This window comes from Rhinopithecus roxellana, chromosome 3, assembly GCF_007565055.1.
Source record: "Rhinopithecus roxellana isolate Shanxi Qingling chromosome 3, ASM756505v1, whole genome shotgun sequence".
Taxonomy (NCBI): Eukaryota; Metazoa; Chordata; class Mammalia; order Primates; family Cercopithecidae; genus Rhinopithecus; species Rhinopithecus roxellana.
The window spans coordinates 14,638,150-14,662,449 of NC_044551.1; the positions used below are offsets into that span (position 1 = coordinate 14,638,150).

The 24,300-nt window shown below is 58.8% G+C and overlaps 1 protein-coding gene across 1 annotated transcript in view; it reads right to left on the minus strand.

Annotated features, from left to right (window-relative positions):
• Positions 1-23,851, minus strand: part of TERT (telomerase reverse transcriptase) — a 35,788-nt gene extending 11,937 nt beyond the window's left edge. Inside the window, exons 1-10 of the mRNA XM_010371459.2 lie at positions 23,556-23,851; positions 22,098-23,451; positions 13,435-13,630; positions 11,083-11,263; positions 10,217-10,396; positions 9,586-9,741; positions 4,939-5,034; positions 4,019-4,104; positions 2,552-2,665; positions 501-572 (exon numbers count right to left, since the gene is read on the minus strand). Coding sequence (XP_010369761.1) covers positions 501-572; positions 2,552-2,665; positions 4,019-4,104; positions 4,939-5,034; positions 9,586-9,741; positions 10,217-10,396; positions 11,083-11,263; positions 13,435-13,630; positions 22,098-23,451; positions 23,556-23,774 — 2,654 coding nt within the window. The 5' untranslated portion in view covers positions 23,775-23,851. The remainder of the gene's footprint in view (positions 1-500; positions 573-2,551; positions 2,666-4,018; positions 4,105-4,938; positions 5,035-9,585; positions 9,742-10,216; positions 10,397-11,082; positions 11,264-13,434; positions 13,631-22,097; positions 23,452-23,555) is intronic.
• Between the last annotated feature and the right edge of the window lie 449 nt (positions 23,852-24,300).

Here is a 24,300-nt window from a genome sequence, read left to right on the forward strand (position 1 = left end):
CAAGACAGCACCACTCAGCGCATCCAAATTCTCCCGCCAATCCCAAACAACCCCACGCGGGAACGCAACTGCAGCGAGCGCTGTGGGCCAGCTCACTCGGCAGCTCCTGCTCTCCGCAGGCTCGGGTGCACCCTGGGGAGGAGGCTGCCATCTCGGTGCCGCAGGCCCTGTGCACAGCTCCGGGGGGTCTCACTGGGGCCGCAGGAGCCGCCACACTTGAAGACTTTCCAAAGAGTGGCAGGAGCCGGGATACCGCCTGCACTCACCATGTGCGTAACCTGGGTGCATCTCCGCGGGACCCACTCTCTCCCGAAGGTGCCCCTGTGCCCCCAGGCCTGGGTGCACGACCAAGCGCCTCTGCTCTTGCGGATCCAGCACCGGCAGAGAGAGAGGATTCAGCAGAGACAACGCTGCGGTGCCAGGGGCAGGACATGGAGGGCTCAACTCTGCAAAGCCCACAGGCCGTGGAGGTCTCCACAGACACATGGCACAGGCCTCACCTGAGGAAGGCTTTCGCGTGGGTGAGGTGAGGTGTCACCAACAAGAAATCATCCACCAAACGCAGGAGCAGCCTGAAATAAAGTAAAATACACAGGCAAGGTTAACTTTACCCTTTTTACGTAGTATCTGTCTACGAGGGACTGAATGTCAAACAATTTACACAGGCAAAAATAAAGTAACATTCTCCAAAGCGGTTACATCAAAAACTTAAATTTCTTTCCAACAGACGTGCTCTCTGCAGTTAACTGCCAGAGCAATTCCTCATTCATTACAAGCACTCAGTGCTCAGCACCGGCCTGTGCAATTCCGCACCAGCTGAAGGTGAACAAAGGCCGCCAGGTGCGGGCCCAATTCGCAGACTCTTAGGGAAAAATAACTGAAGATGGTAAGAATGCTGGGCCGGGAACCTTGCCCCTTCTGAGCCACGTGGTGCCCTTTACCAGCAGGGCAGCTGTGGTTTTCAGCATCATCCGAGACCCAGATCCTGTCCCCAGGAAGCGGGGACGGGGCACTGTGCGACCCTCAGGCCCAAGCCCGGCGCCCCGTGATCATGTACCAGAGGCGTCCTGTCCCAGAGGGCTGACCAGGGTGCCACCAGCTCAAGGACACTTCCCTCCAAGTCCCAGAGCAAGCTGTGTGTACAAGAAATTTTTGTTGCTGTTACATGAACGTATTTCAATCTAGAACTTGAACCTTAATGAAAAAGAACCTTGATCCGCTGTACATGCTATAAAAGGAGCTGGAGTTTCAAAAGACGCACAGGAAAAACCCGGAGACTTCGAGAGAAATGGCCGTATGGCCTGCAGGCTTCCTGATGCATCCTTCACTAACTGCTTGTTCAATGATACTATTTTCATTAAAAAAGTAACTGCTGTCCACATCCTCTCCAGCACCAGAACACTCTACACTGTTGGTGGGAGTGTAAAGTAGTTCAACCGTTGTGGAAGACAGTGTGGCGATTCCTCAAGGATCTAGAACTAGAAATACCATTTGACCAGCCATCACATTACTGGATATATACCCAAAGGGTTATAAATCATGCTGCTATAAAGACACATGCACATGTATGTTTATTGCGGCACTATTCACAATAGCAAGGACTTGGAACCAACCCAAATGTCCATCAGTGATAGACTGGATTAAGAAAATGTGGCACATATATACCATGGAATACTATGCAGCCATAAAAAAGAATTGAGTTCATGTCCTTTGCAGGGACATGGATGAAGCTGGAAACCATCATTCTCAGCAAACTATTCCAAGGAAAGAAAACCAAACACTGCACATTCTCACTCACAGGCGGGAATTGAACAATGAGAACACTTGGACACAGGTTGGGGAACATCACACACCGGGGCCCGTCGTGGGGTGGGGGGAGGGGGGAGGGATAGCATTAAGAGAAATACCTAACGTAAATGATGAGTTGATGGATGCAGCACACCAACATGGCACATGTGTACATATGTAACAAACCTGCATGTTGTGCACATGTATCCTAGAACTTAAAGTATTAAAAAAAAAAATTAACTGCTGTCAACAAAAGCCAGCTGAGTTGAACCACATTAGGTTGGCACAATATTTAGGCGTGTGACGTCCTTGGGTGTAGACCCCATGCAAGTGGGATGGGCAATGGGCTAAAGGGGCGCCCAGTACAGGCCACCTGTTGAGGGCCTGCTGGGAGATACGGAGCCTCAGGCTGCACCAGCCTGTGTCCCCGAGGATCCTAAAGGAACCCGGGTGGATGTGATGGAAGCTGGTGTGCTTCCTCGGTGTTGAATTCACATGTGCATCATGCAGGGCAGTGGCCCTCCTGCCTGCTGAGCCCTGAGGCCTCCAGACACGGCCGCTGGACAGAGTCCACGTGGAGCCTGCAGTCCTCGGGCTGTGCAACCCCTCCTGTGCAGCTTCACACCAAGGAGGGGCTGCAACCTTGACTGGTTCCTCAAGACAGAGCAGTCACGGTATCCAGAGCACCAGGAATATTAATACTGAACGCGTCAAAAGCAAATCAACCCCCACCCAAGACCCCCTGGGGAAGAGGAGGCCTCACCCGTCCCGCCGTATCCCTGCAAACAGCTTGTTCTCCATGTCGCCGTAGCACAGGCTGCAGAGCAGCGTGGACAGGATGGAGCCCTGCGGGATCCCCTGGCACTGGACGTAGGACCTGGGGCGGGAAGACATAGGTGAGAGATGGGCGGGGCATGTGTGGACATGTGTACACTCACACAGAACCACCAGACACAGACCCTCATACACACCACCTCCACACACCAACGACACGTCTACCATTCAGCCGGCAAACACCTCAGAAACACACCAGACGAGACGTCTGAGCACACAGTCCCCGCTGCCCACTCTCACTGTGAACTGGGCCGGCTTAAAGCAGATCCAGCCACAGCTGTGACCACATCCTTGTTCTCAATCATCAAGGCTTTCTTTCATTAAGGTTTCTTAAATCTTCGAGTTTATTCACAGAACCAGACACTTGACCCGGAAGGAATGCTTAACTGGACTCCTCTCTTTTCAGGGAATTTATCCACGGTGAAAGGTTCACAGCCCCTACATGTAGCAGCTGTGTGCCAACTGATACAGCCTTGCCCCTGGTTTCACCACGACCAACGAGACGCAGAAACTCTCCAAACCAATGAGGACACCAAGGGTGCGTTTTCAGACAAACAGTGAGAGCAGAGTAGCCCCTTGGAACCTGAAGGTGCATGCAGAAGGCATGGCTGCCACACGACCCTCAGCCATCCCCAGAGCCCATAGGATGCCCACTCCTGTTGCTAAGAGACACTTGCAGCCTATTGCAAAAACAAGACCTGTTATTTTCGGGAAGTGCTGTAGGTGGTCACCTTAAAAAGAGGCTTTCCGGCCAGGCGTGGTGGCTCACGCCTGTAATCCCAGCACTTCGGGAGGCCAAGGTGGGTGGATCACCTGAGGTCAGGAGTTTGAGCTCTCCCAGGCCGCCTGCCCCATGGCCAGCACAGAGCCCCCAAGAGGAGCAAACTACATGGTCAACCCCCCACTTGCCAGATGGGAAATCTAGCCACAGAGAGAAGAGCCCGTGCCCTTGCGGGGGTCACGCGACAGGGACGGGAATGAGAATCGGATAAAATCCTCTTGTATCTGGAGAGAGAGATACAGCGTGTGACAGCCGGGTGTCTAGCGTCAGTAGTAACTTGGAGCTGACAAGCTGCAGGCTCAAACGCTCGGCCGCACCCCTGGCCCAGACACACCCCACACCCCTCGTCCTCCACAAAGGAGCAAGTCCACGCCCCGCTTGCCATTTCCAGGCCTCGCGTAGCATCTGCTCTGCTCCAGCAGCTGCGAGCCGGGCCATGTTCCCAGGGCCTCGGGTGCCTGCAGCCCAGGAGCCGGAGAGGTGGGGGACCAGAAAAGGAGACCCTGGTGGCCCCGGGGAGAAGGGCAGTGGGGAAGGGGCAGGGGAGAGGTGAGCAGAAGCCCTGCCAGTCCGCCCACCACCCGCTGGGCAATGGCACCCAGCCACCCGACTCACTTGCCCCCGATGCGCACAGCGTGGTGGCACACGAAGCGTAGGAAGACGTCGAAGAGGCCACTGCTGGCCTCATTCAGGGAGGAGCTCTGGGAAAGCAGAAGAGAGACACACGAGAGTGAGCCAGTGGGTACCGAGATAGGCAGGACCACATGGCCAAGACCCTCCGTCCCTTCTGGGGTCAGTATTCGTGATGAAGCATGGGCTGGGCTGGAATGCAGGGCCATCGTGGGCTGGCCGGGCCGAGTCCCTGCAGACACACAGGGGCTTAGGCAGAGTGTGTGACACAGAACATCCCCTCTGGGCCACCTGAGTGTCCAGCTGGGCTCAGACCCACACAGCCCACCGTGGCCCAGATGGCACACGTGATCCAGAAGTTGCTGCCCAGCTGCCGGGCACTGGGTCTGGGTCCCAGGAGCCCACGCCACCCCCACCCCCACTCTGGGGGCCAAGGACCCACACCCAGCACTGAGGGGCCAGCTTGGCGGGATGTAGCTCAAACACAGCCTGTCCTTCTAAGAAGGGGGACACATTTCCCTTGGCCTCACACCCAGCACTGAGGGGCCAGCTCAGTGGGATGCAGCTCAAATATGGCCTGCCCTCCTAAAGGAGGGGGACACCTTTCCTTTGGCCTTAAGATCAAAATTGCCAGAGAAGACGTTTAGCAAATCATGAATAAAGCCACTGCGGGGTTGGAGAGAGACCAAGTGGTCAAACGTGAGCAGGTGCCTGAATGCAGCAGCTGTCACAGCCTGGCCCAGCTTAGATTCCGCCAAGGCACACAGCTCCTCATGACCCCACCATAGCTCATTCCCCCGAACGCCCCCCAGGGCCAACAGTCTGTCTGGTGATGAGCCCAGTGATGCTCCAGGTGAGGACTCGCTGCTGGGGTCCATGCCCAACCCTGGGGGCAGTGCCCAGACCTGCTCAATGACGACGGCGTCTCTCAGCGGGCTGGTCTCCTGTAGGTGAGACACGAACTGTCGCATGTATGGCTGGAGGTCCGTCAAGGTAGAGACCTGCCGGCAGAGGAGAGGGCATGAGTCACAAATGTGGCCCACCCTGGCCAGAGCTGGGCACTTATTTCTTCCAACCAGGACACGTGGACCTGAAGCCAAGCCCGATGGCGGGAGGAAGCCCGGGGAGCCCCCGGGGAGCTTGGGAAAGGGGAGCTGAGGGGCCGGGGACACAAAGCAGCTACAGACACACCTAGGACTCCACCTGCAGCCACCACACATCAGACCCCCGTGACCGACTGCCATCCACAATCACCACATGTCAGACCCCCACGACCGTCCCACGACCGTCCACCATCCACAGTCACCAGACATCAGACCCCACAACCAACCGCCATCCACAGTCACCACATATCAGACCCCACAACCGACCGCCATCCACAGTCACCACACATCAGACCCCACAACCGACCGCCATCCACAGTCACGTGGCACAAGTGGCGCTCAAGCTCCTGGGCCTCTCTAGCCCAATGCTGGAGGAATTGCAGGGAGGCAGGTGCAGCCACAGCACAGGCAGGAGAAGAGTCTGGAGACGTGGGAGAGAGACCGGCACTCCCACGTCCTGTTCTGCAGAATCCCCCGGGATGCTTGCCATTTACCACAGGACCCGCCAAGCCCCTGCGTCCCAAAGGTAGGATGTGACCAGGCATGCAGCACACACTAACACAGACACAGGAGACCTTGAACTTGTGAGGCATAAAAGAGGCGCACGGCGACTTTGTGCTTTAGCATGTTCCCCGGCCCCCAGGAGCTGGCGGCAGGGCTGTGGGCTAAAACCACATGGAGTACAATTCAACCCTGAGAACCGACCTGGAAGGCAGTAACAGGAAGGTACACGGGGGCCTTGCACCCTTCCCAACCCCGGAGCAGGTAACACTCCCACAAATAGCCCATGGGTCTGAGGTCAGCGGAAATCATCACAGAAATCCGTAATCATTTTGGACTCAATACAGAAAAGCCAATATATCAAAACTGGCAAGATGCTGCTGAAGCAGGTCTCCAGTGCAGGGTCCCCAGCCATTGTGGTACCAGGGACTGGTTTCATGAAAGATGATTTTTCCACAGGATAGCAGTGGGGAAGGGGATGGTTTCGGGAGGAAACGGTTCCACCTCAGATCATCAGGCATTAGATTCTCATAAGCAGCACACAACCTAGATCCCTCTCTCACACAGTTCACAGTAGGGTGTGCGCCTCTGAGCATCGCGTGCCACTGCTGATCTGAGAGGAGGTGGGCTCAGGCGGGAACGCTGGCTCACCACACCCCACCAGCCTCCTGCTGTGCGCCCCGTTCCTCTCAGGCCTCAGACCGGTGCCAGTACATGGCCAGGGGCCTGGGGACCCTTGCTTTACAGGGAAAATTTCAACTTCAGATGCTTGTTTAGAAAAGAAAGTTCAAATGTCCATAATCAAAGTTTTTCCCTCAAGGAGCCGGAAAAAGAACAAACAAAGCCTAAAGGAAATGGAAGGAGGCCATTGATAAACAGCAGACACCAATTACGCAGGAAACAGCCGGAAAATCAGCACACGTGAAACTCTTCTGTGAAGAGAGTCATGAAACTGAAAGACCCCTAGCGAGACCTGGAGAAGGAACGGAGACTGTCAGCACCAAGGCTGGAGGCAGCTACCACTGCAGATCTCATGGAACCTGCAGGAAGCAAGTCTCAGCCGGGCGTGGTGGCTCACACCTGTCATCCCACCACTGTGGGAGGCCGAGACGGGCGGATCACCTGAGGTCAGAAGTTCGAGACCAGCCTGGCCAGCGTGGAAAAACCTTGTCTCTACTAAAATTACAGAAATTAGTCGGCATGGTGGTGGGTGCCTATAATCCCAGCTACCTGGGAGGCTGAGGCAAGAGAACTGCTTGAACTCAGGAAGTGGAGGCTGCAGTGAGCTGAGATCGCACCAGTGCACTCTGGCCTGGGCAACAGAGCGAGACTCCGTTACAAAAAAAGAAAAAAAGAAAGAAAGAAAGCAAGTCTCCAACTCGCAGAGGAATTCCGAGGACGGAGCCCAGCCAGGGCCACATCCAGGCCAATGAGCACAGGGAGGCTTGGAAGTCCTGCCCACCGGCCACACACCATTGCAGGCACCTCATGACCCAGGAGTGGAAGGAACAGAATGGGGAGCCCGGGAGAGGCCCCCACACCCTGACTTACTATAAATACACTGAAGGAGTGGTCTCCTCAACAAAGCTGTCAGAGCAACTGCAGACCCACTCCAGGAAGAAAGCTCGCCTTCAACTCTGTTACCTACCCCACGCATGAAAACCAGTTCCACAGATCCCCACCTACCCCACGCACGAAAACCAGTTCCACAGATCCCCACCTACCCCACGCACGAAAACCAGTTCCACAGATCCCCACCTACCCCACGCACGAAAACCAGTTCCACAGATCCCCACCTACCCCACGCACGAAAACCAGTTCCACAGATCCCCACCTACCCCACGCATGAAAACCAGTTCCACAGATCCCCACCTACCCCACGCATGAAAACCAGTTCCACAGATCCCCACCTATCCCACGCATGAAAACCTATTCCACAGATCCCCACCTACGTTTGAAAGCTGACACAGTAAAGGCTGTTCTAAAAGGAGACGCAGAAGCAATGTCACCACAACCTCAAGGTAAACAGAGTTCCTGAAGGGAACACAAACAATTTTAGCCACAAACAGCTGCTAAAGTGGACTGCGTTAGTGGACTGCGTTAGCGAACTGTGTTGGAAGTACAAACTTCCAGTCCTCAAAAGGCTTGACTTGAGAGCACAAAAGCAAGACACACATGGCACAGACATTCACAGTGCACGCATCTGATGCCAGACTTGCACCAGAACACACAAAGAGCTCCTGCAAGCCAACGATGGGAGGCAGGCACCCCGCACGGAGCAGGGCAGGATGGACGGGCACCTCCCGCAAGCCCCGGGGCGGCCAGCACGGGAACAGGCTGGAGACATGGGCATCAAGAGAGCCCCCTGCACAATCCCACAAGGTGGCTGCGACACCATCAGGCCGGCGGCCACCGGAGGCACCACCCTCCCAAGCAGCCAGCTGGGGTGTCACTGTCACCCCCTGGAAACTCCCACAATATCCATAAAGCACGTCAGCGACCCAGCAACCCCACTCCTGGAATTCACCCAGAGGCGAGGGCCTCTGACCCCTGGGACGTCCTCAGAACCCAGAACACTCATAGCAGGCGCTGCCATGCAGTCCGCACCCAGGAGCCTCCACAGCAGCAGGAAGGATACGTCCACATGGCGTGTTCCACAGCAGATGCCATATGTGGACAGAATACGCAGCTGAGGCGTTCAGCACAGCTGAGACTTGGACCCCCAAACCCACCTCCCGCCTGATCTCACTTATGTGGAGACCAGAAGAGGGAGACCATGGAGGTCGGCACCAAGGTCACGGTGGGGGTGGCAGCTTCCGCTGCAGCGGGGAGGGGGGTCTCCTGGGCTCTGGTGACTTTCTACACCTGGGCACAGGTAGGCGGCGGGGAGGGGGGTCTCCTGGGCTCTGGTGACTTTCTACACCTGGGCACGGGTGGGTGGTGGGGAGGAGGGTCTCCTGGGCTTTGGCGACTTTCTACACCTGGGTGCAGGTGGTAGCCATCAGGTTTCCACGAGTGTAAAATTCTGCTGAGTCATACATGGGATTTGCAAATAGCTGCAGTAGCCTCAAGAAGTTAGAGAAAGAGGTCCTTGCAGGTTTCCACATGCGCCTTTCCCCAAACTGAAGCTCCAGGGACACTTCACCTCTGCACCCTGGCCTGGCACTACCCTGGGGGCTTACCACTCCAGCGTGCTCAGGACCATTGGGTGGGAACCCAAGCCCAGGGCCCCTTTCACCCCTGCTGAGCCCCAAGGCCCCCGGCCGCTCTGGGAGGAGTGTGTCCCGGGCAGCGAGGCCTGAATCAGCCTTCCTGTCTCTCATGCAGCTGGCGCAGGCCAGGCTGGGGTCCTGGGGGTGCCAGGGGTCCAGGAAGGTACCACCAGCGTCCCTACTCTTCTCTCAAACCCGGCTTGCAGTCTCCAAGGCCCAGCCCTGTGACAGGACAGGGGCACCCGTGCTGGAAGGGAGGACCCTGAATGTGGAGTTCACCAAACCAGCACCCAAGAGTGTGAGGACAATGGTACGGACCATGCCCGGAAGAGGAAGGAGGAAGGCCAAGGGGCCACACACACCCATGCCACAGACACAGAATGGACACACATGTGTCACGGACACATGCACACACACACACCACAAATATGCATGTCACAGACACGCAGCACACACACTCATGCACACCACAGGCACACACACCAGACACACCATGGACACACATGTGCCATAGATACACACACACACATCACAAATATGCTCATCACAGACACATGCACCACGGACACACATGTGCCACATGTGCATATCGCAGACACACACGCATATCACTGACATGTAAATCATGGAAGTACCTCCATCACAGAAACACATCACAGACATGACTGCATCCTAGACACATCCATATCCCAGGGACACACATCCTGGACACAAGTGTATCACACGTGAGCCTTACGTGGCTCTTGAAGGCCTTGCGGACGTGCCCGTGGGCGGCCTTCTGGACCACAGCATACCGGCGCACGCAATACGTGTTCTGGGGCTTGATGATGCTGGCGATGACCTCCGTGAGCCTGTCCTGGGGGATGGTGTCGTACGCGCCCGTCACATCCACCTGCGTGAGTGAAGGTGAGGAGGCTGACAACGGCCATCCAGCAACTCAGAAGTCACCTCTGCCCTCAGGGCCTGGCCGCAGCCACGTCCCCCCATCTCTCTCTGACCCCCACCCCTCCAGACCCCAAGGGCAGGGCGGGCTGTATCCCCTCTCTGAGCCTCAGGACAGGAGGCCCCTGGCTCAGGACTGGGGTGCAAGGCACCGGGGCCTGGTGGCTGAGCTGGTGCGGTTCCTTCTCTGACGGGAACTGGAATCCGGTGGGACCCTCCCTGGAGGAGGAGCCCGGGTCAGTTGGGGTGCAGAGTCGGGGCCCATGTGCTGCAGGAAAGGCTGAGAGCCTCCCCGCCAGGTGCCAGGTGTGTCCCCAACAGTGACAGGGTCACCTGCACTCCCTGCGGCCCACCCAGCATGAGGTGTCAATCAGGTCGCCACCCCCAAGGTCCAGCAGGGCTGCTGACGGGGTCCCGGCGCCCACCTTGACAAAGTATAGCTCAGGCGGCGGGTCCTGGGCCCGCACACGCAGCACAAAGTTGCGCCAGGCCCTGTGGATATCGTCCAGGCCCAGCACAGAGGCGCCCAGGAGGCCGGGGCGCCGTGCCCGCTCATAGTTGAGCACACTGAACAGTGCCTTCACCCTTGAGGCGAGACGCTCGGCCTGGCGGGGACGGTACGGGAGATGGTCAGGACAGTGGACCCGGCCAGGTGCCCCGCCCCACCAGAGGGACCCAGGGGAGAAGCAGCCCCACCCAGTGTCCCCAGCCACCCAGACTTAGGTCCTTGAACTCTTCCCAGCTTCCCCAGACCCTATTTGAAACGTGGTCCCAGCTGCACGTGTGTTGCACACGGGATGCTCATGCCATACCTATGTCCACCTCACCCCACACTCCCCTCAGATGACGGGGTCACCACAGCCACAGCAGCCACAGGGGTGGGGTGCAGGATCCGTGGGGTGAGGGCCCAGGGTCCTCAGAGCCCGATGGGGTCCTGGCAGCCATGGCCTGGTCCCTGGGCCCACATACGGAAGCACCCGGTGCCTGAGCACCACAGCAGGACACGAACCTGGGACCTCGCACTCTGCTGCATCCAGGCCCCAGCCCAGCTACTGCTTGTGGTCCTCAGAGCCTGTCCCTGCCCCAGGACCTCCCCCCACACCCCACACTGCTTTTCTGGAGGCACCAGCACCTCAGCCACCTCACCATGCCCACAAATGGGTGTAAGTTGTGCCATGGGCCTGGCTGGGTCCCGTGGCCTCTCCTCCGGGCCCTGCGTCTAAGCTGATACCAAATGTGGGGCTCAAACGCACTTCTGTTTAAAAAAGACACTAAACCAAAGCACAGCCACCCTTTTTTCTCTGCGGAACGTTCTGGCTCCCACGACGTAGTCCATGTTCACGATCGGCCGGAGCCCGTCAGGCTTGGGGAGGAAGCGGAGTCTGGATGCCAGCAGGGCGGGCCTGGCTTCCCGACGCTGCCTGGCCTCTGCTTCTGACAGCTCCCGCAGCTGCACCCTCTTCAAGTGCTGTCTGCAACAGAGAGCCCCTCAGGACATGCTCAGCCAGGCACCAGACTAGGAGGAAGCTCATGGGAAGCCACAAGCCCCCATCGACTCAGTGAGGGCTCAGGGCACCCATGGCAGCACATGCTGAAGGCCATGCCCGGGGCCACATCCACCCACGTCGGCCAGACGCCTCCGAGAGCCCTCTACTTGCAGGGCACCTGGACACCTGGTCCTACAGTCAACCCTAGGAACGCACAGTCTGGTGGTCTGGTGGTCAGCCCCCAGGGTGACTGTCCCACCATCAGCACCAGGGAGCCTGGTCCCATGATCAACCTCCAGACTGCCTGTCCAGTGGCCGCCACCCAGGATGGGGTGCAAGGCTGCATCTGGGGCCGTATGAACTCATGCCCCCTCCACACAGGATCCCTGTCCCTCTGGTATAGCCACTGGGTAGCCCAGGGCTGGCCCTAGGCAGGACCCTCAGACAGAAAGAGCTGCATCCCTTCCGATGGAGAGGGCAGGGGAGGCTGCTCAGGGCAGCTCGGCCAAGGAGCAGAACCAGCTCCCGTGAGCCCACCAGCTCCCTGACACCTCTGCCCTTTGGCGTTTTCTCCCAAAACCACCCATGGGGGAGTGGGGCGCTGGAGTGGCCACACCTGGACCTGGCCATCTGCAGCTGACGGCCTGGTGCTCTATGATCGCTGGGGCTGAGGGTGCTCCGGGGCTGGTGCCCTGACCCCAGGCCACAGGCCCAGCCGAGCGCAGGAGAGGCACAGTACCCTGTCCAGGGAGGAGGGGCCTCCGAGGCCCCTCAGGCAGAACGTCAGCTCCAGTCATTACAAGGAGCGTCTAGGGGTCCACCACGTCTGTCTGCTCCTTCTCGTCACCCCAATTAAATTCTCTCCAAAACACTGGTCAAATGACCATGTTGGGTCACACACCATTCAATATGTGCAATGTCTAAGTAGGGCACTTTGTGTATTAACTCGTTCCCACAGGGAAAGCCCTGACTCTCCCCCAGATACAGGAGGAAATGGCCCCAGCCCCACGTTGGGGGCCCCAGCCCAGAGGCTGTGTTACCTCTGATGTGGTCTGCTGCCAGCTTCCTCTGCAGACATCCTGATTTGGGGCATGGGGTGTGAGAAGCCCCCCAGGGACTCGAGTGTGCAGAGGAGCTGGGGAAGCCCTGACCTTGTGGACTAAAGAGTCCTCACTGAGCCCTCCAGTCAGCCCGGGTGGGACACGGAGAAGCTAATATCATGGCCTGGGCTCAGCCAGGCTACTGTCTCCCAGCCCAGCACTCCAGTCCCTCACTGATGCAAATCCAGCTTGAATCTGCCACAGTCCCTCACACTCTCATCAGCTGGACATTGCAGACAAAATCTCACGGCCATGCAAAGGCAGCCACCTAGAAGTTAGCTCATGATGGACATCTCCTATCCCGGGTGCTCCCCACACAGGTGCTCCCCACAGTGAGTCACCAAGAAGGTGGGATTTTATCCTCTCATGACCCAAATCCAGCAGATTAAAGATTCATGCAGAACAGCATGAATTAAAAGAGAATTGGGGGCCAGGCACAGTGGCTCAGCCTATAAACCAAGCATTCTGGGAGGCCAAGGTGGGTGGATCACCTGAGGTCAGGAGTTCGAGACCAGCCTGGCCAACATGGCAAAACCTGTCTCTACTAAAAATACAAAAATTAGCCAGGCGTGGTGGCAGGTGCCTGTAATCCCAGCTACTTAGGAGGCTGAGGCTGGAGAATCGCTTAAACCTGGGAGGTGGAGGTTGCCATGAGTGAAGATTACGCCACTGCACTCCAGCCTGGGCAACAGAGCAAGACTCCATCTCAAAAAACAAAAACCAAAAAAAGAGAAAGAGAGAATCAGATCCACATCCCAAGGAGGGGCAAGGAGGCTGGTGGTAGTGTTTCTATCCAATATAAATCACTTCTGCTTTACAGACTCTAGAGACCACTTGGCATAAACTCCTGATTTTACAAGTAACAGAACGCGAGCTCCGGGCAATCAGAGCCCAGCACAGAATCCACTCGGGCCAGGCCCGTAACAGGGGCCCTGGCTCCCAGCCCAGAGCCGCACAGCCAGGGAAGCACCGGGAAGGGGAGACAGGCACACGCTGAGGCCGGGACTGGTGCTCCAGGACTTCAAGAAGCAGAGGACCGGCGTGGGGGTACACTACCTGATTCCAATGCTTTGTAACTTGCTCCAGACACTCTTCCGGTAGAAAAAGAGCCTGTTCTTCTGAAACGTGGTCTCCGTGACATAAAAAAAAGACCTGAGCAGCTCGACCACGTACACACTCATCAGCCAGTGCAGGAACTTGGCCAGGATCTCCTCCCGCAGACGGTGCTCCGCAGCCGGCACACAGCCCACCCCTGAAACGAGAAGGACACCGCACATCCAGCTCAACCCAGGGCCTGGCGACCTCATCCCAGACCTGCACCATCTGGTATGACAGCCATGGCCACGGGGAGCCCAGCAGGCCCAGGCTGAGATGGCCGCACATGGGACCCACACACAGGATCCCGCAGATCAAGCACAAAAAATGTCACATGTCCTGTGAGTGACACTCCCACCAATGACACCCTAAATGATGAGCTGTGGACATGCTGGGCTTCAGTAAAATCTATTATTACGTTAATTTCACCTTTTCTTTTTTACTTTTTTAATGTGGCTGCTAGAATTTTTTTTTCTTTTTCTCTTTTTTTTTTTGAGACAGAGTCTCCCTCTGTTGCCAGGCTGGAGTGCAGTGGCGCAATGTCAGCTCACTGCAACTTCCAACTCCCTGGTTCAAGCGATTCTCCTACCTCAGCCTCCCAGGTAGCTGGGATTACAGGCACCCACCACCATGCCCGGCTAATTTTTGTGTTTTTAGTAGAGATGGGGTTTCACCATGTTGGCCAGGTTGGTCTCGATCTCCTGACCTTGTGATCCATCCGCCTGGGCCTCCCAAAGTGCTGGGATTACAGGCGTAAGCCACCGCGCCCAGCCTAGACATTTAAAAATGATCCACGTGGCTCACGTCATGCTCCTGTTGGGTGACAATGGCTCGGAGCCTCATCCTTTGTCCTGGTTCCCAAGCAGAAGGAGGAGGCAGACACTCCCCCGCCAGGCAGCACATCAGGGCTGGCACCAGACCGTGGGTTTGCACAATTTCAAACTCGTCACCACGGAGCCACCAGATCCCAACGTGCCAGGCTGAACCCAGGCCGAGCGGACGCTGCTGTCACTCACTGGCTAAGGAACGCCGGCCACGTGGTGCTCCAGACACTCACGGGCCAAGACGACCGCCCTTCTCGTGAGTCTCCACATCTTCATCTGTGCATAGGCAGAGGTCCCCGGATGTCACTAGATGCCATGGAGGCCACAGCGCAGGTAAAGCTGGGGTTTACCAGCAATAACAAGACAGGAGAACCATGCAAAGGACAAGGAAGGGGACCCCAGAAGGCGGGCCTGAGACAGAAGACAGATGGGGAACAAAGGAGGAAAGGTGGGGCAGGAACAAAGCTAAAGAAACACTGAACACGGAAAACAATATTAATAATGCTTACCTTGTAGGGGTGTCAAGATATCCAAGATAGAACTAAGTCAGCAGGGAAAATAGCACATAGGCTGGGGGTGGTGACCAGAGTTAAAATACACTTAAGGCTTTTACTGCTCAGGACAAGGGCAGCAATGTTTCAGACTTCATTTTAAAAGATCAGGGTAGGCTGGGCATGGCGGCTCGCGCCTGAAATCCCAGCACTGCGGGAGGCCGAGGCAGGCAGATCACTTGAGGTCAGGAGTTTGAGACAAGCCTGGCCAACATGGTGAAACCTTGTCTGTACTAAAAATACAAAAATTAGCCAGGCGTGGTGGCATGCACCTGTAATCCCAGCTACTCATGAGGTTGAGGAATGAGGACTGCTTGAACCCAGGAGGCAGAGGTTGCAGTGAGCCGAGGTTGCGCCATTGCACTCCAGCCTGGGTGACAGAGTGAGACTCTGTCTCAAAAAACAAAAGCAAACAATGACAATGAAAAGATCAGGGGGTAACACTAAGCAAAGGGAAATGAAAGCAAATGCCCAGTGACCAGGAGGCAACGACAGGATCAACACACACTCGGCAGGAAACGCACACAGCAACCCAAGAGGTAGTGAGAAACAAGGGAACGAGGACACGCAAAAGGCAAATGGAGAATCACAGTGCACCAGACGGGTCTCTAGTGACAGAAAAATGAAAACAAATCAAGTTATCCTAAACAATAACTGTCAGACTGGACTGGAAATTCACCTACGTGCTGTTAACAAGACATACCTACACTGTAAGAACAAAAAAGTGTTGAAAATTAGGCCAGGCATGGAGGCTTATGCCTGTAATTCAGCACTTTGGGAAGCCGAGGTAGGTGGATCCCTTGAGTCCAAGAGTTTGAGACCAGCCTGGGCAACACAGCAAGACCCTGTCTCTAGAAAACATTTTAAAATTAGCCAGGTGTAGTGGTGCGTGTCTGTAGTCCCAGTTGCTCAGCAGGCTGAGGCGAGAGAATGGCTCAGGCCAGGAGGTAAAGGTTACAGTGACCTGTGATCACACCACTTCACTCACCCTGGGCGACAGAGCAAGACTCTGTCTCAACAACAACAAAAAATATATATATAAGGCAGAAAACAGATACAGCAGGAAAATACTAATCAAATGAAGCCCAATGTGGCAGTACTAAGAGCAGTTTAAAAAAAGAATTACTAGATTACTAGAGACATAGAAGTCTACAAAAGATTCACTCATCAGGAAGATAAAAATTCTACCATGTGCATGCACCTAATAATGCCCCATATAAATGCCACCAAACAAGAAGAAATGAACAGACCCATTCCCCAGGTGATGGACTGTGGCCTCCTTCTTGGAATTGCATGCATCTAGAAGGAGACAGAAGCTTTACACAGGACTTAATAAGCTGGATACAGTGAACATGCCCTCTACTGACAGGACGTCAAATTTACAATGGATGATTCTGGAAACCATCCACACACTACATCACAAAGCAAAGATCCACAATTGGTATTATACAGACCACCACACAACTGAGTTTGAAATTAATAACAAAATGATAACTTAAAATACTCTATATATCTGGAAAATAAACCATGTTCAAATAACTCACTGCTCAAAGAAATCACAGAATAAGTTACAGAATACTTAAAAGTGACTGATATTAAAATGACTTCACATCAAAACACAGGGTGCACAAAGAAAAAAATCACAGTGTAAGAATACTTAAAAGAAGTATTAACACGTATTAACACTTTTAAGTATTTTAAGAATACTTAAAAGTGGCTGATGTCAAAATTCACATCAAAACACAGGGTGCAGCTAAGGCAGCACTTAGAGGGAAAGGCTTAAATAACTAAGAAATTAGAAAAGGAATGAAAGAGTAAACCCAAAGAAAGCATATAATGGAAAGATAAAAACATTAGAGGTAAGTCAGTGAAATTCAAAACTAAGACCCAAAAGAGAAGTCTGACGAAGGCCGGCGGAGACACCAGCCCTCCACGTAGGTCTCAGAGAGGAGACAGACAGAGACACTCCAACCTGTGGCTGGATGTCAATCCACGTGAGGGGGCGACGGGAGGCAGAGCCCAGCCTAAGCAATGACCGGCAGGTGCCCAGAATGAGGTGACAAGGGTTGCCACCCACCCAAGGGAGCCAAGCTGAGGGGCAGCTTAGGAGAAAACAGGACAAGTGAGGGGGTGGGGCCTGCTTTCCTCCAGTCCGCAGAGAATCCTTCCTGGCATGTCTCCAGCAACACTTGGCAGCAGACACAGGCAGCCCAGAGTCCAGCCTCAGCATGACAGGGACACCCGGGGACCGCGCCTCACTCACCCTGCACGACAGGGACATCCGGGGTCCGCACCTCACTCACCCTGCGTGACAGGGACACCCGGAAACTGCACCTCACTCACCCTGCACGTGACAGGGACACCTGGGGACCGCGCCTCACTCACCCGGCACGACAGGGACATCCGGGGACCGCGCCTCACTCACCCTGCACGTGACAGGGACACCCGGGTACCGTGCCTCACTCACCCTGTACGTGACAGGGACACCCGGGGACTGCGCCTCACTCACCCTGCACGTGACAGGGACACCCGGGGACCGCGCCTCACTCACCTGCAAGACAGGGACACCCGGGGACCGTGCCTCACTCACCCCACACGTGACAGGGACACCCGGGGACTGCGCCTCACTCACCCGGCACAACAGGGACATCCGGGGACCGCGCCTCACTCACCCTGCACGTGACAGGGACACCCAGGGACCATGCCTGACTCACCCTGTACGTGACAGGGACACCCGGGGACCGCGCCTACTCACCCTGCATGACAGGGACACTCGGGGACCGCGTCTCACTCACCCTGTACATGACAGGGACACCCGGGGACCGCGCCTCACTCACCCGGCACGACAGGGACATCGGGGACCACGCCTCACTCACCCTGCATGACAGGGACACCCGGGGACCACGCCTCACTCACCCTGCACGTGACAGGGACACCTGGGGACCGCGCCTACTCACCCTGCACGTGACAGGGACACCCGGGGACCGCGCCTCACTCACCCTGCATGTGACAGGGACACCCGGGGACCACGCCTCACTCACCCGGCACGACAGGGACACCCGGGGACCGCGCCTCACCCTGCACGACAGGGACACCCGGGGACCGTGCCTCACTCACCCTGCACAGGACAGGGACACCCGGGGACCGCGCCTCACTCACCCTGCACGTGACAGGGACACCCGGGGACCGCGCCTCACTCACCCTGCACGTGACAGGGACACCCGGGGACCGCGCCTCACTCACCCTGCACGTGACAGGGACACCCGGGGACCGCGCCTCACTCACCCTGCACGTGACAGGGACACCCGGGGACCGCGCCTCACTCACCCTGCACGTGACAGGGACACCCGGGGACCGCGCCTCACTCACCCTGCACGAGACAGGGACACCCGGGGACCGCGCCTCACTCACCCTGCACGAGACAGGGACACCCGGGGACCGCGCCTCACTCACCCTGCACGAGACAGGGACACCCGGGGACCGCGCCTCACTCACCCTGCACGAGACAGGGACACCCGGGGACCGCGCCTCACTCACCCTGCATGACAGGGACACCCGGGGACCGCGCCTCACTCACCCTGCACGACAGGGATATCCGGGGTCCGCACCTCACTCACCCTGCGTGACAGGGACACCCGGAAACTGCACCTCACTCACCCTGCACGTGACAGGGACACCTGGGGACCGCGCCTCACTCACCCGGCACGACAGGGACATCCGGGGACCGCGCCTCACTCACCCTGCACGTGACAGGGACACCCGGGGACCGTGCCTCACTCACCCTGTACGTGACAGGGACACCCGGGGACCGCGCCTCACTCACCCTGCACGTGACAGGGACACCCGGGGACCGCGCCTCACTCACCCTGCAAGACAGGGACACCCGGGGACCGTGCCTCACTCACCCCACACGTGACAGGGACACCCGGGGACCGCGCCTCACTCACCCGGCACGACAGGGACATCCGGGGACCGCGCCTCACTCACCCTGCACCTGACAGGGACACCCAGGGACCATGCCTCACTCACCCTGTACGTGACAGGGACACCCGGGGACCGCGCCTACTCACCCTGCATGACAGGGACACTCGGGGACCGCGTCTCACTCACCCTGTACGTGACAGGGACACCCGGGGACCGCGCCTCACTCACCCGGCATGACAGGGACATCGGGGACCACGCCTCACTCACCCTGCATGACAGGGACACCCGGGGACCACGCCTCACTCACCCTGCACGTGACAGGGACACCTGGGGACCGCGCCTACTCACCCTGCACGTGACAGGGACACCCGGGGACCGCACCTCACTCACCCTGCATGTGACAGGGACACCCGGGGACCACGCCTCACTCACCCGGCACGACAGGGACACCCGGGGACCGCGCCTCACTCACCCGGCACGACAGGGACACCCGGGGACCGCGCCTCACTCACCCTGCACAGGACAGGGACACCCGGGGACCGCGCCTCACTCACCCTGCACAGGACAGGGACACCCGGGGACCGCGCCTCACTCACCCTGCACGTGACAGGGACACCCGGGGACCGCGCCTCACTCACCCTGCACGTGACAGGGACACCCGGGGACCGCGCCTCACTCACCCTGCACGTGACAGGGACACCCGGGGACCGCGCCTCACTCACCCTGCACGTGACAGGGACACCCGGGGACCGCGCCTCACTCACCCTGCACAGGACAGGGACACCCGGGGACCGCGCCTCACTCACCCTGCACGAGACAGGGACACCCGGGGACCGCGCCTCACTCACCCTGCACGTGACAGGGACACCCGGGGACCGCGCCTCACTCACCCTGCACGTGACAGGGACATCCGGGGACTGTGCCTCACTCACCCTGCATGACAGGGACACCCGGGGACCGTGCCTCACACTGTACGTGACAGGGACACCCGGGGACCGCGCCTCACTCACCCTGTACGTGACAGGGACACCTGGGGACCGCGCCTCACTCACCCTGTACGTGACAGGGACACCCGGGTACCGTGCCTCACTCACCCTGTACGTGACAGGGACACCTGGAGACCGTGCCTCACTCACCCTGCATGACAGGGACACCCGGGGACCGCGCCTCACTCACCCTGCACGTGACAGGGACACCCGGGGACCGCGCCTCACTCACCCTGCACGAGACAGGGACACCCGGGGACCGCGCCTCACTCACCCTGCACGAGACAGGGACACCCGGGGACCGCGCCTCACTCACCCTGCACGAGACAGGGACACCCGGGGACCGCGCCTCACTCACCCTGCATGACAGGGACAGCCGGGGACCGCGACTCACTCACCCTGCATGACAGGGACACCCGGGGACTGCACCTCACTCACCCTGCACGAGACAGGGACACCTGGGGACCGCGCCTCACTCACCCTGCATGACAGGGACACCTGGGGACTGCAACTCACTCACCCTGCACGACAGGGACACTCGGGGACCACGCCTCACTCACCCTGCACGAGACAGGGACACCGGGGGACCGCGCCTCACTCACCCTGCACGTGACAGGGACACTCGGGGACCGCGCCTCACCCTGCACGTGACAGGGACACCCGGGGACCGCGCCTCACTCACCCTGCATGACAGGGACACCCGGGGACCGCGCCTCACTCACCCTGCATGACAGGGACACCCGGGGACCGCGCCTCACTCACCCTGCATGACAGGGACACCCGGGGACCGTGCCTCACTCACCCTGCACGAGACAGGGGCACATTGTGACCTCATCTGAAATCAGAGAACAGCAATGATGACAGGCAGAGTCCTGATCAGAGAACTCAAACTCTCCTCCACGAAGGAAGCTGGAGCGCAAATAAGCAAAATGGGTTGCATGACGGTTATCTGACTCGGCGTGGTCCACCTGAGCTGCAGCAGGTGTCAGGCAGCTGCTGTTCGATGCGTAGGGACTTCCAGTCACGCAAGACACAGCAGTTCAAGCAAACTGCTGTAAACACTAGGCCGACTTAGCAATTCTGCACTGTACACAGAATACCGTGTTAGAAGAGTCAATCTCATGTTATATGACTTTTGCCACCATTAAAAGAGAAAAAAAAAAAAGGAGCGCAGGAAGGTCACCCTCCTTGTCTGCATGGCCAGGAGTCTTAAACGTCTCGGGAGTTTGTGGGGAGGGGGTGACATCGGGACTTCTTCCGGCTGCCACTGTAGGGCCTGGGAGCACTGGGAGCCAAAAGGAGGCTGGAGCGGAGGTGCCTCAACATCAAATCCAGAAAAACAGGGTGGGGACACGGCAGGGCCCAGCAGCACCATCCCCTGAACACCTACAAACACTGGTCCCTTCCCTGAGCAGGTGGAGCCATTTGCTGTCCTCTGCTCCCACGTGGCCCTCTTCATACCTAAAGACGGGACCAGGATCTGTGCTGGAGGACAGTCTTACCTCCCTCCTTCTACCCTGTCCTGGCATAGTCAACGAACAATTTTTTTTTTTTTTAAGACAGACTTTCACTCTCATCACCCAGGCTGGAATGCAAGGGCACAATCTCAGCTCACCGCAACCTCCACCTCCCAGGTTCAAGTGATTCTCCTGCCTCAGCCTCCCAAGTAGCTGGGACTACAGGCACATACCACCATGCCCAGTTACTTTTTGTATTTTTAGTAGAGACGGGGTTTCACCATGTTGGTCAGGCTGGTCTTGAACTTCTGACCTCAGGTGATCCACCTGCCTCAGCCTCCCAAAGTGCTGGGATTAAGGCGTGAGCCACAGCACCTGGCTGTCAACACACAATTAAATCTTAAACACAAACCTGCATATTGGCTGACCACGTGCACCTGCAAAACCCTTACCTCCCACCCCCAGGAAGAGCGGGTTCTCCTCCCCACCTCTCATTCCTATCCTTGAAATTGCGAAGGGGATTATAGGTAACCTGCAGGGACCCTCGCCAGAGCGTCTGTGCTTCCAGACGCTTCTCCCCATTGCCGGCAATCTGGCTCCATTGCCGTGCCCAGCCTCCTCTGTTCACTGCTCTGGCCTCAGTGCCTGGAAACTGTGTGTCCATCAAAACCTGAAGGTGAACCTTGTAAGTTTATGCAAACTGAACAGGAGGGAGAGCAGAGGCAGAGATCACCTTGTCCACTCGACGTTCAGAGCGAGAAGCCACGTGTGCCCACGTGACGATGGAGACTGGAGGACCAGGGCTCTGCCTGCCCCCTTTTCTGAGCCCCCTACTGCATTCAGCTCTGGGGCCTGGGCCCTCGACGGCCACCACGTCCTCACCTGGGCTCCTGCGCAGCCAAGCACAGTCCCGCACGCTCATCTTCCACGTCAGCTCCTGCAGGGAGAGCTTGGCATGCTTCCCCAGAGAGATGAACTTCTTGGTGTTCCTGAGGAAGCGGCGTTCGTTGTGCCTGCAGCCCCAGAGGCCGGGGGGCACCAGCCGGCGCAGGCAGGCCCGCACGAAGCCGTACACCTGCCAGGGGCTGCTATGCTGGCGAAGCAGCTGCACCAGGCGACGGGGGTCTGTGTCCTCCTCCTCGGGGGCCGCCACAGAGCCCTGGGGCTTCTCCGGAGCACAGACACCGGCTGCTGGGGCGACCGCAGCCCGCAGCGGGCAGTGCGTCTTGAGGAGCGCCCCATAGGGGCACTGCGCGTGGTTCCCAAGCAGCTCCAGAAACAGGGGCCGCATTTGCCAGTAGCGCTGGGGCAGGCGGGGCGGCCTGCGGGGAGTCCCCGGCATCCAGGGCCTGGAACCCAGAAAGATGGTCTCCACGAGCCTCCGGGCGCCAGTCAGGCTGGGCCGCAGGGAGTTGAGTAGGAAGGAGGGCCGCAGCTGCTCCTTGTCGCCTGAGGAGTAGAGGAAGTGCTTGGTCTCGGCGTACACCAGGGGACAAGGCGTGTCCCAGGGACTTGGTGGCCGCGATGTGGATGGGCGGCCCGCGTGGTGCTGACGGCCCACGGATGGGTGGGAGTGGCGTGTGCCAGACAGCGCACCCTCCAAAGAGGTGGCTCCTTCGGTAGGTCTGGCAGGTGACACCACACAGAAACCACGGTCACTCGGTCCACGCGTCCTGTCCGGGTGGGCCCAGGACCCCTGCCCAAAGGGCGTCCGCTCCGGCTCAGGGGCAGCCCCACGCCTGGGCCTCTTGGGCAACGGCAGACTTCGACTAGCACTGCCCCGGCGCCTCCTCGCACCCGGGGCTGGCAGGCCCGTGGGGACCCCGGCCTCCCTGACGCTAGGGTTCCAGGCCCGTTCACATCCCAGACCTCTTCGGGTTCCACTCGCGTGTGGCGCGGGCCGGCCCTGAGTGGCAGCGCAGAGCTCGTACAGCGGCGTCCCGCACACCTGGTAGGCGCAGCTGGGAGCCACCAGCACAAAGAGCGCGCAGCGTGCCAGCAGGTGAACCAGCACGTCGTCGCCCACGCGGCGCAGCAGCAGCCCCCACGACCCGCTCCCGCGCAGTGCGTCGGTCACCGTGTTGGGCAGGTAGCTGCGCACGCTGGTGGTGAAGGCCTCCGGGGGACCGCCGCGGGCCCCGTCCAGCAGTGCAAAGCCGAAGGCCAGCACGTTCCTCGCGCCGCGCTCGCACAGCCTCTGCAGCACCCGGGCTACCAGCTCCTTTAGGCAGGACACCTGCGGGGGAAGCGCTCTGAGTCGCCTGCGCTGCTCTCCGCATGTCGCCGGTTCCCCCCGGCCGCCCTCAACCCCCGCCGGACACGGACCCTGGGGGAGCCCACCTGGCGGAAGGAGGGGGCGGCGGGGGGCGGCCGTGCGTCCCAGGGCACGCACACCAGGCACTGGGCCACCAGCGCGCGGAAAGCCGCCGGGTCCCCGCGCTGCACCAGTCGCCAGCCCTCGGGCCCCAGGCGCCGCACGAACGTGGCCAGCGGCAGCACCTCGCGGTAGCGGCTGCGCAGCAGGGAGCGCACGGCTCGGCAGCGGGGAGCGCGCGGCATCGCAGGGGTGGCCAGGGCCGGGGCCTCTCACGTGCGCAGCAGGACTCGGCTCTGCCTCCAACTCGCGCCGCGAGGAGAGGGCGGGACCGCGGAAAGGAAGGGGAGGGGCTGGGAGAGCCTGGAGGGGGCTGGGCCGGGGACCCGGGAGGGGTCGGGACGGGGGCGGGGTCCGCGCGGAGGAGGCGGAGCTGGAAGGTGAAGTGGCTGGACTGGCAACGCGGTCCCGGGCGTCTGCGCCCGCGAATCCACTGGGAGCCCCGGCCTGGCCCCTACGGCGGCTCCAGGCGGACCCCGGGGTCTGGGCCGCGCTTCTCCGCCCGCGCGCCGCTCCGGCTCTCAGGGTACAGGGACCCCAGCGAGGGCCCCAGCGGAGAGGGATCGAATCGGCCTAGGCTGTGGGGTAACCCGAGGGAGGGGCCGTGATGTGGGGGCCCTGGGAACAGGTGCGAGCGGCGACCCCTTCGCCGCTTTCTCAGCTGGGCCTGATCCCGAGACCCAGGGCTGCCCCCAGGTCCGGACGCGGGGC